Below are 16427 nucleotides of genomic sequence, written 5' to 3'. Positions count from 1 at the left end.
CTGCCATGTGGGTGCTAGGATTTGAACTCAGGTCTTCTGCAAGAACAGTCAGTGTTCCTAACCGCTGAGCCATCTCTCCAGCCCCAAATTAGTCTTATCTTAATCAAAACTGAGGTAAATTCCTGGCCGATGTTCCAGCTAGGAACTTGAGAGTTCCCAAGCCTCTCTGGAAATCTTCTGAGGGTTCCAGACATTTGGTGACTTTCTCACTGTATCTCAGGTGTAAGGGGGACGATGACTCCAGTCCAGTGAGTCACAGTACAGAGCCACAATCAGGCACTGCAGCAGCCTTGGAACATGGCAGGTGATGGGGACAAGGAGTCACGCCTTCTGGAGGGACCCCGCTATTCCAGATGGTAGTCAGACCGACACAGAGCCTTGCGCTGACCCAGCTGCCACCTTTTCAGCTCCCTTCGTAGTGAAGGCTGAGGGCAGCAGTTATCAGTTGTGTTTGTTCCGAGATCGGGGCTCCTGAGAGAGCATATTCACCGGGTTCACCACCCGCTGCAGAGGTGTGCGGTACACTGCTTGCGGGGTGTGCACCACAGTACACTGCTGGCCTGGTGTGCACCACAGTACGCTGCTGGCTGGGTATGCACCACGCTACGTTGCTGACCTAGCTGTGCTGTCAGCAACAAAGTCCTGTATTTGTTTCCTGTGTCCAAATAAGTCCTCATTCGGGCTGGAGAGATGGTTCTGAGGTTAAGAGCACCAACTGCTCTTGTAGAGGACCAGGGTTCAATTCCCAGCACTCACATGGCAGCTGAAAAACGACCATCAACTCCAGTTCCAGGGAAATCCAACACCCTCTTCTGACCTCTGCAGGGATTGCATGACACAGGTGCACTTACATACATACAGGCAATACACTGATACACGCAAAATAAAATAATAAAAAATTAAAAAGAAGCCTTATTCTAAAGTTCTGTGAGGTAAGACATCTCCATATGCATCCTAAGGGCTGAGGGGGGACCCACGAAGGGACCCGGGACATGGTTCAGCTGCTAATAGCCCATTCCTTCTTTTCAGTACCAAAAAAAAATAATAAAGTCCACTAACATGGGCACATAAGTCTCATGTTTGTAAACAAATACTGAACATGAGCCTGGAATGAAGTTCTTTCCCGTCATTCTGGAACCAGGAGCACTTCTCGGCAGACACTCCCTTACACTGCTACTCATGTTTGTAAACAAATACTGAACATGAGCCTGGAATGAAGTTCTTTCCTGTCATTCTGGAACCAGGAGCACTTCTCAGCAGACACTCCCTTACACTGCTGTCTCTTCCAGTAGGCTGGGGACACCTGCAAGAAAAGAAACAGGGGGCATCATTCATCTCCGTGACCCTGTCGTGGTGCACGGAACACTCTCTAACAGTGAACAGTCTCATCAAATACCACTAGATTCCACTTTGCAAACAGTAATTTGGCATGGAAACCGTCACTCAAGCCATAAAGATGAACACAGAGTTTGGAAAAGGGAAAAATGTCATGGCCAAATGGAGCCGAATAATCCTGACACACTGCGTTCTTTTGCAGTTCATCTTCTGCCGGGATTGCAAGGAAGCATACCACGAAGGCGAATGCAGCTCCCTGTTTGAAGCCTCGGGGGCTGCTGCTCAGGTATGGAGCACTCTCCTTACCCCACAGAGTAAGGCCTGGGACTCTGGTAGGCAGGAGCTCGGCCAGACGTCACCAGAAGTTAGCTCCACTCTGAAAGTCCAAGCGACAGATGGGCAGCCCTGGAACTGGGTCTCCAGCTTCCCCAGGATTATCCCCCTTCTCAGGATGCCATGTAGCTTTCCCAATGGCCATGTGGGCTGTGTCCCTGACCCCTGGTAGTTTCTCTCCCTGGGGAATACAGATAAAGCACATCAGCACACTCAAAGGAGATTGGGGTAAGACAATTGAATGACATTTGAGTCAGAATAATCAATACTGGTCCTGCTTTTGTTTTGTTTTTGATGAAATGCCTTTTGGCAGGCATGTCCAACCTATGGACCATAGGCTGCATGTGCCACAAGTTAGCTATGAATACAGCTCAACACAAGATCATGAACTTACTTAACACATTATGAGCATTTTTTGCACTTTTTTTTTTTTTGGTAACTTGATTGTGCAGTCAGTTCTTGGGCATGAACTTTTTAGATGACAGCTTCTGTTGCAATGTCAACACTCCTGGTAGACTCCAGGGAAAATAATCTTTGTGCATGTACAGATGTTCTTTGCCTTATGATGGGATGACATTCCAATAAATGCATCATAAGATGCAAATATTGTTAAGTTCAAAATGCTTTGAGAAAAATCTTACATGCCAGCTTAGCGACACACACTCTGTAGTCTTGATTGTTGACCCTGGTGATCATGGGATTGTGTAGACATTGCTATCACTGCCCAGCATCACATGAAACCACATAGCCAGTCAGGGACAAGATCAAAATCCAGAAGTCCGAGTACCACTTATGATGAACACATCATCTTCCTTTGTACTGCCATGAAGTTTAAGAATCAAAAGCTGAACCATGGTAAGTCATCTCTACCAAAGTACTATAATATACAAGGATATGGTACACATTTTTAGCAAGCTCATAGACTTTGTTGTGTCTCTATCATGATTAAATAAAGATCACATTTCCTGAACTTTATTCACTAATGTGCCACACCAGGCTTAGGGAAATGCAAATGTGTTTTATTTATTAATTATGGTCAATGAAACCTTAAAAGAGAAGAGTAAAAACTTCAGTACAGTTGATAAATTTACTTATTATTTTTCTCTGGATATAGATGTTAACAAAGGTTTAAACATCAAATCTAGCCAGGCATGGTGGCGCACACCTTTAATCCCAGAACTCAGGAGGCCGAGGCAGGCGGATCTCTGTGAGTTCGAGGCCAACCTGGCCTCTATTAGTGAATCCAGGCCAGCTGCGGCTACAGGGAGACCTTGTCTCAAAAAGACCAAAAAAAAAATCTATGCAAATAAATCCTCCAGTCATTTCACTGATAAGAACCTACCAAGTAGACACTGAAATTTCAGGGCATCTTAGTTCTATAAGTAGCGAATGTTAAAGACAGCCCTCAAATCTGAGCATAGGGAAGCACATCAGTACCTTACAGGTAAGGTGTGCAGCTGTGCTTATCCAATATTAGCATAGCTAAATAAATATCATTAACATGCTCAGGTCTTCTCATCAGCTCAGATGTTGACTACCAACATACCAGGAGATTCCGGACTAAGCTGCTATTTCCCCTGCCAAGGAGGAAGATGTGCCTTATGTTCATTTATTTTAGCTCAGGGACACTCAAGTTCAGGCTCACTGGGTACTGAAAGCAAGAATAATAACAGCTCTGGGCTCCCACCTCCGGGTCACTATAGCAGAAAGTGGTGAAGCATGAGGCTCTGGGAAGTGGGACTGATCCAGCAGTTCACAGCCCCCTGCTCTCAGGACCCCAGACATGGACCAGGGCTTCGAAGAAGGCAGACTGTAGCACCTATTTATTTGTAAGATCAAGAACAGTATTGCTTAGACTTAAGCAGTCGGATTACCTCAGCGCCAAAAGCAGATGGGTCCGTTTTCCTTCAGAGCATCGAAGAAGAGTAGTGGGCGAGACTTGAAGGGAAATGCTTATAGCAATATGTTGAGCCAAAGGCTAGCAGATGCATAAGTTTGTAAAACACTTCCCTGGAAGTCATAGATAGTGGTTCTGAACTTGTGGAGAAGAGCAGAATCAGGCCATCATGACCATTGCAGAGGACACACGGTTACAAGGTGTGTTACAAGCATCTCTCCTGCTATATACTTTATCCATCTCTGCATCCCCGGACCAAAGGCAGAATCTATGCGCAGACACTTAATAGATGCTTGCTGACATTATTTCATCTAGCAAACGTGTATTAAATGTCAGTCGTTGGATAAGGCATTGTTCTAAGACTGGGGATAAAGGGCAAGACCCCGGCTGTCATACTATTCTCATCATTTCATTAGATACCACAAGGTTGCACAAGCCATACAAGGATTCCAGTGAGATGTCAATAATGTACATCATAGTCCTCTAGAGGCTCACTTCTAGATCCCTGCCTCCACAGCTCTCTGTCTTAACACTCCTCCTGCATCTAGCTCTTGATTACAGCCAGACTCCTATTCCTCCTATTTGAAAACAAAGCAAACTACCCAACTAACCAATAAATAAATGTCTACTGGCCAATTGTTGCCAGAGACTAGGACTTGGAGTTTTTGTGCCCATGTTTTCCCAAGTCTCTGATTCCATCAGGATCCCACAGGAAGAGAACCCAACTCAGATGAGCACATGAAGAACTGGTCACAGGAGTGACACCTGCAGTGGTGGGGTAGGCTATAAGACCAATGCCAGTAGGAAAGGTCTGGGTCAGTTTCAGTGGAGGCCACAGTCACCCTAGGACAGAGAGGGCAGGAGAAGGTAATGGTGCTCCATGAACCATGAGCTGGAGCCATTGAAGAGGGGCCTTGGGACAGGAGTAATCGTGGAGGACCCAGCAATAGGCTCAAAGCATGGAGGGACCTCTTGAGTTCTCTCTTCCTCCTTCTGAGCTCTTGCTACTGTCTCCCACTGGTCACCCATAACTGAAAGCCAGGTATAGGCGTCCCGAAGACAGAGCCTGTGGAAGTCAACCACCCAAGGCAGAGGTGAGAACAGCATGTGGAATAACCAGCCTAGTCCTGATGGGCTAACTCACCAGGCCTCCAAATTTTCCTTACTTCAGCCATAACCGAAGTTCCTCTCGGGTATGAGAGGGATGAACGACAATGGCTTTCCTCTTGGGAAACAGGACAAAGGGGTTTTATTTAACAGAGCTGCCTTATTTCCTATTGCTCGCATTTCTCCAACAGTGTGGGGGAAACCCTGTGCAGTTTCACTGACCTTCAACCTTGAAGGGACAACACTCTCCACATCTGACACCTAATTGCGCCCCTCCTTGGAACCAAAGCCTTTTAATGTGTCTGTGTCCCAATTCTGCTAACACTGACAAAACGCCCTTCTCTGCTTTCAGCCCACCTCACTCCCACCGCTCTTTCCCGTCAGCCACTTACAGCCCCTCTTGGTACTCGTCCCTTTGGAGCTGATGTTTTCTGTGTCTGTGATACTGCATTCTTCAGCCAGACAAGCCTGTTTCCACTGGGGCCCCATCAGCTTTTCCCATCAGTTAAGCTGCTTGACCCAAAACTTAATGCGTTTTTTGATTAATGCAATATTAAAAAAAAAAAAGGAAACTCAAAAATTGGTTTTCAATTGGTTTTAAAATATTGAAAAGGCTTTGAGTTGAAAGTGCTAAGAGTTTGGGAAATCTGTGGCATAAGATCAATCCATCGCAGGCTAATACGAGTCCAGTCCGGTTTGTTCTCTCCCCTGCTTGCTTTCCCTGACTCTGGTTCCCTCCATGTTCTCCCCCTGGAGGCTTCCTAATAACGGAACACTGGCTCTTACAAGCCACAGAAATTGTTTCATTCTCCCAGTGGTTCTAAGTAGTGGATGGTACTCTCCCTATTTAACATCAGGGCAAACTGAGTCTTCCCACAACTGTCTAAAGCCACCAAGGAAATCATTTTCAGTGGCTCTAGCTGAGCAGCGTAGTTTGGGCTAATGAATCTGCAGTGCCCTAGAAGAACGCATCCACCCTTGCGTGCTCTGCTCCTACACAACCTTCACAACTCGGAGCCCATGTCTCCTCCTCCACGAAGCCCTCTAAGCCTAGACAACTGCGTACTTCTCCTACATATTTCTCACACTATAGTGCTGTTCCCACAGCATCTTTACACCCAGTGTGATGGCTAATCCTGGGTGTCAACTTGACTGGATCTGGGATTAACTGAAATCAGAGAGATCTTGATTGGATCATCTGAAGCTGGAAGACACACCCTAAATGTGGGTGTCACCTTCTGATGGCAGCCCGTATAACAGGCCAAGGCAGAGGAGAACGCCAGGCTTCTTGCTGCTTGCCTTCTCTCTCGCTGCTGATTTTGCCTTGCTGCTGTAGGCTGAAGACTAGCCGATCTTCTGGAATTTGTCAGACCTTCAGCACCGGATTGGGACTACTGAGACATCCAGCTTTGTGGACTGAATGACTACGGATTCTCAGCCTCTCCAGTGTGGTGCAGCCATTGTTGGACTACTTAGACTCTTTCCTGTGAGCTAAGCTGATAAATCTCTATACATATATATTCATTCTACCGGTTCTGTTTCTTTGGAGAACCCTGACTAATACACCCAGGTAAATTGTACCTAGCAGACATTTGTTAAATGTTTGCTGAGTGACTAGCAACGCCCTTTTTCACCCCCAACTCCTCCCTCCTCTCAAAGAAGTTGCAAAAGTACTGCAGAAGAATCAGGCTTTTTTTCCCAATCTTGGTAGTCTTTTGACTCATAAGAGAAAGTAAGATTCCCATAGTGAACTACACACAGTTCCCAGCAGCAGCCTTCTGGATTATGGACATAAGACCAGCATTTGCCTAGGATAAAAATAATCATGTACACTGGTAATATATGTGCTTGCAAATCATTTATAAATGCCCCTTCTTATTTTGACCTCATCACGTTTTGTGATAGGCTTTTATTACAAGGAAGGGAGAGGCCACCCAGGGGTGTAATGCTGATACCCACCAGGTGCTTATTGATCCAGGCCTTTGGTTTTGGTCTTTTGTTTTTGTTTTTGTAGCTCAGGCTGGCCTCGCAGAGCTCTGCCTACCTCTGCTTCCCTAGCCCTGGGACTAAAGGCTGGGACTAAAGGTGTCACCACCATGCCAGGCTTTTGTTTGTCCATTTGTTTGTTTTGACCCAGGCCTTTGAGAGTCAGTACTGCTGACCACTTCCTCCCCAGTGAAACTGCAGGTTATGTCGAGATTCAGTTGTTCTTCTCAGTCTGCATTTTGAAAGAGAGGGAGGGAAGCCAGCTGTTCCCCAATAGTAAAATACTCTTCCAGGGATGACAAGTTCCAATGCTAGCAGGAAGCAGTAATTACCTTAATATGGTACTGAGTCAGCTCAGAGGCCTTCCAATGTTTTGATGACACTAAGATATATTTCACTTTTCTTTAGCCCTTCCTATTAAAACAAATACAACAACAACTTAAAAAAAATAGCACATCAAAACATTAGCCCACAAGCACCATTATGCACGGCCCCAAGGCAGGGTCTGTGGCTAACCCCAAAGGTGGGGGAAAGGGATGGCCTTTCCAAGGATGCAGCTGAGGCACAGCCACGTGGCACTAATGTGTGCCAAGCAGAAGCCTGGCCTGTTAGTCAGCTTCCCCTCACAAAATGCCACACATAACTTATAAAGAGAAAAGGTTTACTTCTTACAGTTTTCAAAATTTCAGCCCAACAGCAGGTAGACTCATCTGGGCAGATCTGGTGGGGGAGCTCAGTGGCAAAGTACACACAGCAGAGCACACTACTTACCCCAAGAGCCAGAAAGCACCCAAAACAGGAGAGGATGGCACGCAGTCCCCCAAATCCCCTTCATGTTGTGTCCCCAATGCCCTAAGAGCCTCTCACTTCCTGAAGGTTCCACCAACCCCAGTAGCACCACCCTGGGACCAGCATAGGGGTCCTTGAGGGGCATTTAAGATCCAAATATACAGCACAGCTCAGTGCTACCAGACTTTCCAGTCAGCTTTAAAATCTTATTTACTGCTTTATTTTAGTGCTGAGGATCAAACCTAAGGCCTCAAGTATGCTAGGCAAGGTATCTCCAGCTGGATTTTTAATTGTTATTTATCCCTGTGTGTATGATATGTAACATAAACATGTTTTTAAACTATTTTTATTATTTTTATTTTATGTGTATGAGTATACTGCCTGTATGTATGTAAGTGTACCTGTGTCATGCAGTGCCCACAGAGGTCAGAAGAGGGCATAGGATCCCCTGGAACAAGAGTTACAGATGGTTGTTAGCTACCATGTGGGTGCTGGGAACTGAACCCGAGTCCTCCGGAAGAGCATCCAGTGCTCTTAACTGCTGAGCCATCTCTCCAGCCCCTAAACATGCATTTTTAACTGTTGCGAATAAGCATCTTTAAAAAAATTAATTCAAACACATCTGCCATAGTCCATTTTGCTGCTCTAAAAGCATACCAGAGACTGCATAATTTGGAATGATCACAATCCTGGGGGCTGAGAAGTCCTGGATTGCATGCCAGCCCAGACCCATCAGCTTCTCATGTTTCTGGAAGCTGGGAAACCCCAGGCCTCAGTCCCAAGATGAGATGAAGCTGTGCATGTGAGATTCCAGGGGCTGATGAGTGAGGCAGGGAAGACAGAGCTGTGAAGGGCTAAAAGACAAAGCCTCAAAGTAGCCGTGAACTAGAAGACAGGCTAAGAGAAGCAGCAGGTTATACTGATGCTCAAATTTCTAACGTCACTGAAAGATGAAACACAGCAGAGCCAGATTGCTTAGGGAGTAACAAGTTCAATGTGTACGTCTCCACAGAGGTGTCCAAGGGACAAAGCTGTGATGCACACAGCCTCTTGGAGGAGGACATATCCTGGAGCCAGGAACCAAGGCACGGGATTGCCTGTCTCCAAAAGATGCCCCTTATCCCAGTCTCTACCCACCCAGCTGTGGTTCCCAAGTTGAGAGCCAGTGAGTGACTTTTACTGTTCCCGGAGAGGTGGAGCCCATTATTTGTGAGTGTGTTTCCTAAGTCACTTGTTGCTTTAAGCTAGATTGCTTTTGTAATACTGTTTCTCCTGAGCCCTTCGCTTGGGACACAGCCTAAGTGATATGTGGACAGGACGAACAGTGGTAATAGATCTCCATTAAAGCATGTGCGTCCTCCTGGCTCATCCTTCCATCTCATCTGTGGGAGCTAAATAAATGCAGAGGACACAACCAGAGTCTCTGTGGTGCATTTACAAAGCACTTAGCCTGTGCAAAAAAGTTTCTTCTGGAGCAGAAATGGCCCTAGGCTGGTCATCAAAAGAATCAGTCTGATTTCTTTCACCTCCAGCAAGTCACTCAAACACTTACAACCTTTTTCCTCCCTGCCACACAGGACCAGTAAGACCTACTGAGCTATAAATAATGAGATGAGAATGCAAAGTGTTTTACAAGTCGTAAGGTATCACAAAATGATAAAACTATGGAGCTTGAATTGTTCAAGGCTAGATACTAAAGATGTCAGGCACATCTTTAGTGTCAGAGAAAATGCAAGGGAAGATTGAAGATTGGAGGTGCATGCTGCACCCACACAAACCTTTTTCTTTATGAATTACCTACTCTCTGTTATTCTGTTATAGTAATAGAAAACAAGAAATAAATGATCTATTCTCCCAAATTACAGTAGGAAGCTCTGCTATGACAGAATAACTGAGGCTAGGTGATTTATAAAGACTGAGGTTTCCCTTGGCTCATGATTTTGGAAGCATGCATCATCATCCACTTGGCTTCTAGTGAGAGTCTCGTGGCAGTTCAACTCTGGGCAGGAAGTAGAAGGCAAGCAGGCCTGTGAAGCAAAGGAAGAGACAGATGCTAACCCATTTTATAACAACCTGTTCTGGGAACTAATCTAGTCTCAGAAGAAAGACATCAATCTGCCTTCAAGGCTCCACTTCCCAACACATCTGCACTGGCAGCCAGTGTCCATGTGGGTCTGGTGCGGACCACACATGTCCAAACCACAGCACTTACCTTTGAGGTGAGATCCTTGCCAAACACACCCAGGATTCTGTCTCTCCAAGAATCCACACTGTACTTGAGAAATCGTTTTCTTCTCTTCTGGTGTTTCTAATCAGCTGATTGGTGTCTTTGGCTGTGCCCCAGATAGGAATCGTGGGTAAAGGAGGAAGAGCTCTTCTGAAAGAAGCAGCAGGTAGTGCCTTCTAGCATGCCAACTTTTGTGCAGGATTTAAGTACCAGCACCCTTAACCCTACTGTGACAAGTGTTAGATCTTGTGTAGACCTAGAAAGTTAGGATTCCCAGCCCTTGACAGCAGCTCATGTTGCAGATTCTGGAGCTAGGTACTGGGGATCCTCAGCCCTTGACAAGTGTTGTAGTTCTTGGACCTGGTGTCTAAGATTCTTGGCCTTTAAGGGCTGGCAGCTCTCTGGAACCAGGACCCGTCACGTCTCTTCTCTGGTTCTTTACAACCCTCTGTCCCAGTTCAGCCCCCCCCTTCTCTTCCACGTGTTCTCCCCCACCTCTTCCACATGTTCTCTGCTGCTGTGATGCTGTCTAGGCCTCTGGCTGCTCCCCCTGCTCCTCCACTTCCGTAGCTCTGAGGCCACTTCTCTGTGTTACCAGTTCAGCCCCACTCTGTGAATGACTGACAGCAAAAATAAGCAAGCAAAAATCACGAGAGTAACGTTTTCCTAGGTTCAATGCCGAAACACAGGGTTGGAGGCGCACAAGAAGGTGTCTCCCAGCTGGTTCACAAAGGTGAACCCAGTAGCCTGCTTATGAAATCAGAAAAGGGAATTTGGACCAGTTACAGCACATCTTCATGCAAATGAAGGGTTGTGTTTACACTAGTTGTGGAACTATCCCTTTTGACCCAGTCAAATCGGTCCCAGTTGTCTGATAAACCATCGGGGAGGCATACACCCTCTGGCCTGGGTGGAAAAGGCTGAAAAGGGTTGTTAAGAATCCACCGAGGCTGCCGATGACAAAGATTCTGGTACAAACTGAAAGGGTTGTGGCTAAGGTCACTCCTTCAGGAGCCCGGAGTGCTTTGGCAACAAGCAGCTCAGGTGTTATCCACCGCCCTCAAGGCCTCCATGGAGTATTGAGAACAGTGATACTGCATAAGGGCATTCTCCTTAGCTGCTTGACTTACAGTCCTCTGCTCAAGGCAGCCAGCATGCCAGGGAAGAGTCTACAGCTGTCAATTAGGGTGTCATTGCTCTATCCCCCAACATGTTTGCTTATGTACAGGAAAATAAACATCAGGACTTCTTACAATAAGGACTTGATATTAGGGACTGGAGAGATGGCTCTGTGGTTAAGAGCACTGGCTGCTCTTGCAGAGGACCCAAGTTCAGTTCCCAGCACCCATATAGTGGCTAACCCTGTCTGTAGTTCCAGATCCAGGGGATCTGATGCCCTCTTCTGACCTCTTTGGACATTTCATGACATGAGTACAGGCAATACACTCATACACCAAAAATAAAAATAATAAATAAAATGTCTTTAAAGAACTTGATGTAGAACTAATAGTGATTTTAGTAATGTTTAACAGTGCATCAACAATGGTTAACACCTATCCACTGCCCCAGGAAGAGGTAGGTTCCCTTCGTCTGTGTGACAGAGATGTCATCACTCTCAAAAGGGCAGCATTGAGCATCTGCTGTGGTATGCCTTGGGGCGTCCTCCCATATATAGTCCTAGGCATCCACTGAGCTCTTGTCTGCATGACAATTCCAATCTATGCGCCCTGCCCTAGGCCGAGGTCAACCCTTCTCCAGACACCTTCCTACGGTCCCCATCCTGCAGAACACTCTGGAACACTTCCCCTGAAAATGGGACTTCCTAAAGGTTTTTGGACTCCAGAGGGTCTTAGTCACCAGTGAGGGGACGGGGTAAAGCTCCACACTGCCAGCCTCGCAGCCAGAGTTCTCTTAGACTTTTAGGAACCTCTGCTCAGTCTAAATCAGGACTTGTAGGCTTCAACTCTAAAAAGAATTTCAGGACTAACTGGTTTACAATAAAACAGAGTTGGAGGCTTTATTAAAGATATTTTAATATAGACTTAAGCATGAGGGTTAAAGAGAGATGGTCAGGGAAAGACTGTAAGATTCAGCGGACTGTGGACTTGTCAAGGAAGTTACAGAAAGACATGCCCAAGTGTGGGTGCAGGCTCCTCCTGGGAGACACGGCCATTTGCCTTAACGTTAGCCTGAATATCTCTCCAGTTACATCTCAAGGGTTGCTAGGAAGCCTTTTTCTTTTTTCTCTCTTCATAAGTGAGATGAGTGGTGGCTCTGCAATGGGTGGTGTTGTAATGGGATGAGGCGAAGCCAGGAACTGCTAGGGCTGCACGAGGGATTTAACACATGTCCCTTCTCTATAAATGGGGCTTCTGGTGAGATTCCTGGATAATTGCAGGTTTGTGACTGGGAGAGGAGAAAGACCTGGAGAGGTCGGCAATTCATTGTGCCATTGTTCCCTCACCTGGATTTGAAGTCTATACCTGCTGTGCTCTAGATTGCACATGCATGCCACAGACTGGAGAGAGTAGTGAAGGGATTGTCAGATGGCAAATGAATTCACTCTTTAGACCCAAATAGGAGAAACAAGTCTATTGCATACACTGCAAGTAGCCATCAGATTGGACAGCGACTAGAGCACCACCTACAACCCAGGACACGGAGCTGTGGGTGGCTCCATTTTTTAAAATATCCTTTTACAGCTCATGTGAGTGTCTTTGTGTGCAATTTCTAAGTGTGTACTTCACACCGTGTCAAGGAGGATAGACCAAACTGACTGATAATTCTGGGATATTATTAGTGTGACGCCTCTGTATGTGGAATTTCCAGTTATGAAATCTCCACCAAGTAAATCAGTGGCATGCAAATGAGATGCATACAAATGAGGGACATGCAAATGAAGACACAAAATATGCAAATCAAGGTCACCCTGGTAGATCACAGTTTATTCCTAGTCAACAGCTGGGGTCACAGGAAGCCTGGGTGCAGGCCTGTGGTCAGGCTATGCATTCCAAGGATTTGGGATACCTGCACCAAGCTTGTGATGATTTCTGAATACAGACAGGCACTATTTTTTGGTTTCTTATCAATGGATTTCCCCCTCCCCATTTGCCCGCACCACACATACACACATACACACCACATACTATATACCACATCCATACCACATATACGTACATATCATACACACACAATCTACCACACAAAGCACATGCATGCCCAACACACTGTACAACACATACATACCATATGTATCCTGTGCATCATGGATACACCTGTCATGAGTGCACCATGTCAGAAACATAGAGGAACATGCTTATGTCTTTCCACAGTGTCAGAATTTATTAAATAGCAGTAAATTCACACGGTGCAAGGATTTGGGTAGCAATTTGTCAGACAACCTGCTCCCCCTTGTTCTGGCTGAAATGAGCAGATTCTTTTACTCCAGTCTTACCGACTAATGTTAACTCTCATCACACATCATGCTGTAAAATAGTCTATATACGCAGGTTGCAGAATGGATGCAATGGTTAAAAAAAAGCTACCACGAAGCTTTGAGAGGTTTCAGAAGTGGGTAAAGGGAAATATAGATGGAGTTTGTATTGATAAGCACTCAAGCCAGGTGCTGGAAGGAAGCTGCCACAGTGGAGTCAGACCACAGTGGAGTCGGACCATGGAAGAGTTAGGCCTCAGTGGAGTCACACCACAGTGGAGTCAGGCCACAGTGGAGCCAGACCACTGAGAAGTCAGACCACAGTGGAGTCAGGCCACAGAGGACTCAGGCCACAGAGGACTCAGGCCACAGAGGACTCAGGCCACAGAGGACTCAGGCCACAGAGGACTCAGGCCACAGAGGACTCAGGCCACAGAGGACTCAGGCCACAGAGGACTCAGGCCACAGAGGACTCAGGCCACAGAGGACTCAGGCCACAGAGGACTCAGGCCACAGAGGACTCAGGCCACAGAGGACTCAGGCCACAGAGGACTCAGGCCACAGAGGACTCAGGCCACAGAGGACTCAGGCCACAGAGGACTCAGGCCACAGAGGACTCAGGCCACAGAGGACTCAGGCCACAGAGGACTCAGGCCACAGAGGACTCAGGCCACAGAGGACTCAGGCCACAGAGGACTCAGGCCACAGAGGACTCAGGCCACAGAGGACTCAGGCCACAGAGGACTCAGGCCACAGAGGACTCAGGCCACAGAGGACTCAGGCCACAGAGGACTCAGGCCACAGAGGACTCAGGCCACAGAGGACTCAGGCCACAGAGGACTCAGGCCACAGAGGACTCAGGCCACAGAGGACTCAGGCCACAGAGGACTCAGGCCACAGAGGACTCAGGCCACAGAGGACTCAGGCCACAGTGGAGTCAGGCCACAGTGGAGTCAGGCCATGGTAGAGTCAGACCACAGAGGACTCAGGCCACAGTGGAGCCAGACCACTATGAAGTCAAACCAAGGAGGAGTCAGGCCACGGTGGAGTCAGACCACTGTGAAATCAGACCACGGTGGAGTCAGGCCACAGAGGAGTCAGACCATGGAGGAGTCAGGCCTCAATGGAGTCAGGCCACGGTGGAGTCAGGCCATAGTGGAGTCAGACCACTGTGAAGTCAGACCATGGTGGAGTCAGACCACAGAGGACTCAGGCCACAGTGGAACCAGACCACTATGAAGTCAAACCAAGGAGGAGTCAGGCCACAATGGAGTCAGGCCACAGAGGACTCAGGCCACAGTGGAGTCAGGCCACAGTGGAGTCAGGCCATGGTGGAGTCAGACCACAGAGGACTCAGGCCACAGTGGAGTCAGGCCATGGTAGAGTCAGACCACAGAGGACTCAGGCCACAGTGGAGTCAGGCCATGGTAGAGTCAGACCACAGAGGACTCAGGCCACAGTGGAGTCAGGCCATGGTAGAGTCAGACCACAGAGGACTCAGGCCACAGTGGAGTCAGGCCATGGTAGAGTCAGACCACAGAGGACTCAGGCCACAGTGGAGTCAGGCCATGGTAGAGTCAGACCACAGAGGACTCAGGCCACAGTGGAGTCAGGCCATGGTAGAGTCAGACCACAGAGGACTCAGGCCACAGTGGAGTCAGGCCACAGTGGAGCCAGACCACTGTGAAGTCAGACCATGGTAGAGACAGACCACAGAGGAGTCAGACCACAGAGGAATCAGGCCACAGTGGAGCCAGACCATTATGAAGTCAAACCAAGGAGGAGTCAGGCCACGGTGGAGTCAGACCACAAAGGACTCAGGCCACAGTGGAGTCAGGCCACAGTGGAGTCAGGCCATGGTAGAGTCAGACCACAGAGGACTCAGGCCACAGTGGAGTCAGGCCACAGTGGAGTCAGGCCATGGTAGAGTCAGACCACAGAGGACTCAGGCCACAGTGGAGTCAGGCCACAGTGGAGCCAGGCCACGGTGGAGTCAGACCACAGAAGACTCAGGCCACAGTGGAGTCAGACCACTGTGAAGTCAGACCACAGAAGAGTCAGGCCACGTTGGAGTCAGGGCACAGTGGAGCCAGACCACTATGAAGTCAGACCACAGAGGAGTCAGACCACAGTGGAGTCAGGCCATAGTGGAGTCAGACCACTGTGAAGTCAGACCACGGTGGAGTCAGACCATGGAGGAGTCAGACCATAGTGGAGTCAGACCACTGTGAAGTCAGACACACATATACTCACCAAGAGACTTTGCTCCTGAATTAAAATTTGCCTTGGCAGGTCTGCATCTCCCTCAGAACAGCAGCAGATCATCTCTGACCACCAGATGGCACTAAATCCTTATGATAAGTCCATATTTCCAAAGAATTAGAAACCAAATAGCCTCAATTCTTAGCGCATTTATGTATCAAAACAGCACACTGTACCCACAAATAGTATACGCATTATACGACAAAAGTAAAATTTTCAAAAATAGAATTGACGTGGCCAGGGTTTGCTGCTGTGGGCACCCCACTTTTATCTCTGTGCCCGTCTACTTTAGCACACACAGCCAGCGAAAGGAATCAGAGTGCTGTGTCCGTGGGGGCAGCCTTTCTAAGGAGACCCTGGATTTGAAAAGCTAAAGCCTCAGGGACAATAGGGATTTCTCTGTCTGTTGATTCTCAATGCCCACACCACACCAAGTTTCAGATGGCAGGTGGGGGGGGTTTTGCCACCTCAGTGTTGGTTGTCTCTGTTTATGGGGTTGAGCTTAGGGAGTTTCTCCCTTTCCATGGTCTGGTGTGACCCAAAAGTTCCCAGGTCTGGTTTCCTTAATATAACTGTAATGCACCAATATGCCCCTACAGTCTCAACCCCCATAAGTGTATAGGGTGGCACCCTTTCTACAACCTGGACTAAGTAATTTATCAGTCTGTGCTGCCCGGGTGGTGCAAGACAGACACTGTTGTTTTTCGGGTCCATCTATGGGCACAGTCAGCCTCCATCCTCAAAATGGAGTCAAAAACACTACATACACATGCATCATACATACATGAATATGCAAAACACACCTCACACCAACCCATAGAGTCTACTCATACACAGCACGAACATTACACAAATACATCCCACACATCGTACACACATATACACTACATACATACATAACTACATACTCACTGTACACACACACACACACACACACACACACACACACACACACACACACACACTCACCAAGAGACTTTGCTCCTGAATTAAAATTTGCCTTGGCAGGTCTGCATCTCCCTCAGAACAGCAGCAGATCCTCTCTGACCACCAGATGG

At 47.5% G+C, this 16427-nt stretch overlaps 1 protein-coding gene across 2 annotated transcripts in view; it reads left to right on the top strand.

Annotated features, from left to right (window-relative positions):
* LOC103737054 (E3 ubiquitin-protein ligase parkin) overlaps positions 1 to 16427 on the top strand; it is a 624104-nt gene that overhangs the window by 580744 nt on the left and 26933 nt on the right. For both annotated transcript variants that reach the window (XM_029565247.1, XM_029565250.1), the window contains one exon: positions 1538 to 1621. In XM_029565247.1, the coding sequence (XP_029421107.1) occupies positions 1538 to 1621 (84 nt within the window). The remainder of the gene's footprint in view (positions 1 to 1537; positions 1622 to 16427) is intronic.

The sequence above is a fragment of the Nannospalax galili genome, unplaced genomic scaffold (assembly GCF_000622305.1).
Source record: "Nannospalax galili isolate Female #2095 unplaced genomic scaffold, S.galili_v1.0 scaffold2271, whole genome shotgun sequence".
Lineage (NCBI taxonomy): Eukaryota > Metazoa > Chordata > Mammalia > Rodentia > Spalacidae > Nannospalax > Nannospalax galili.
Note: the sequence above shows the minus strand (reverse complement) of the source record. Positions and strands in the feature narration are given on the sequence as shown.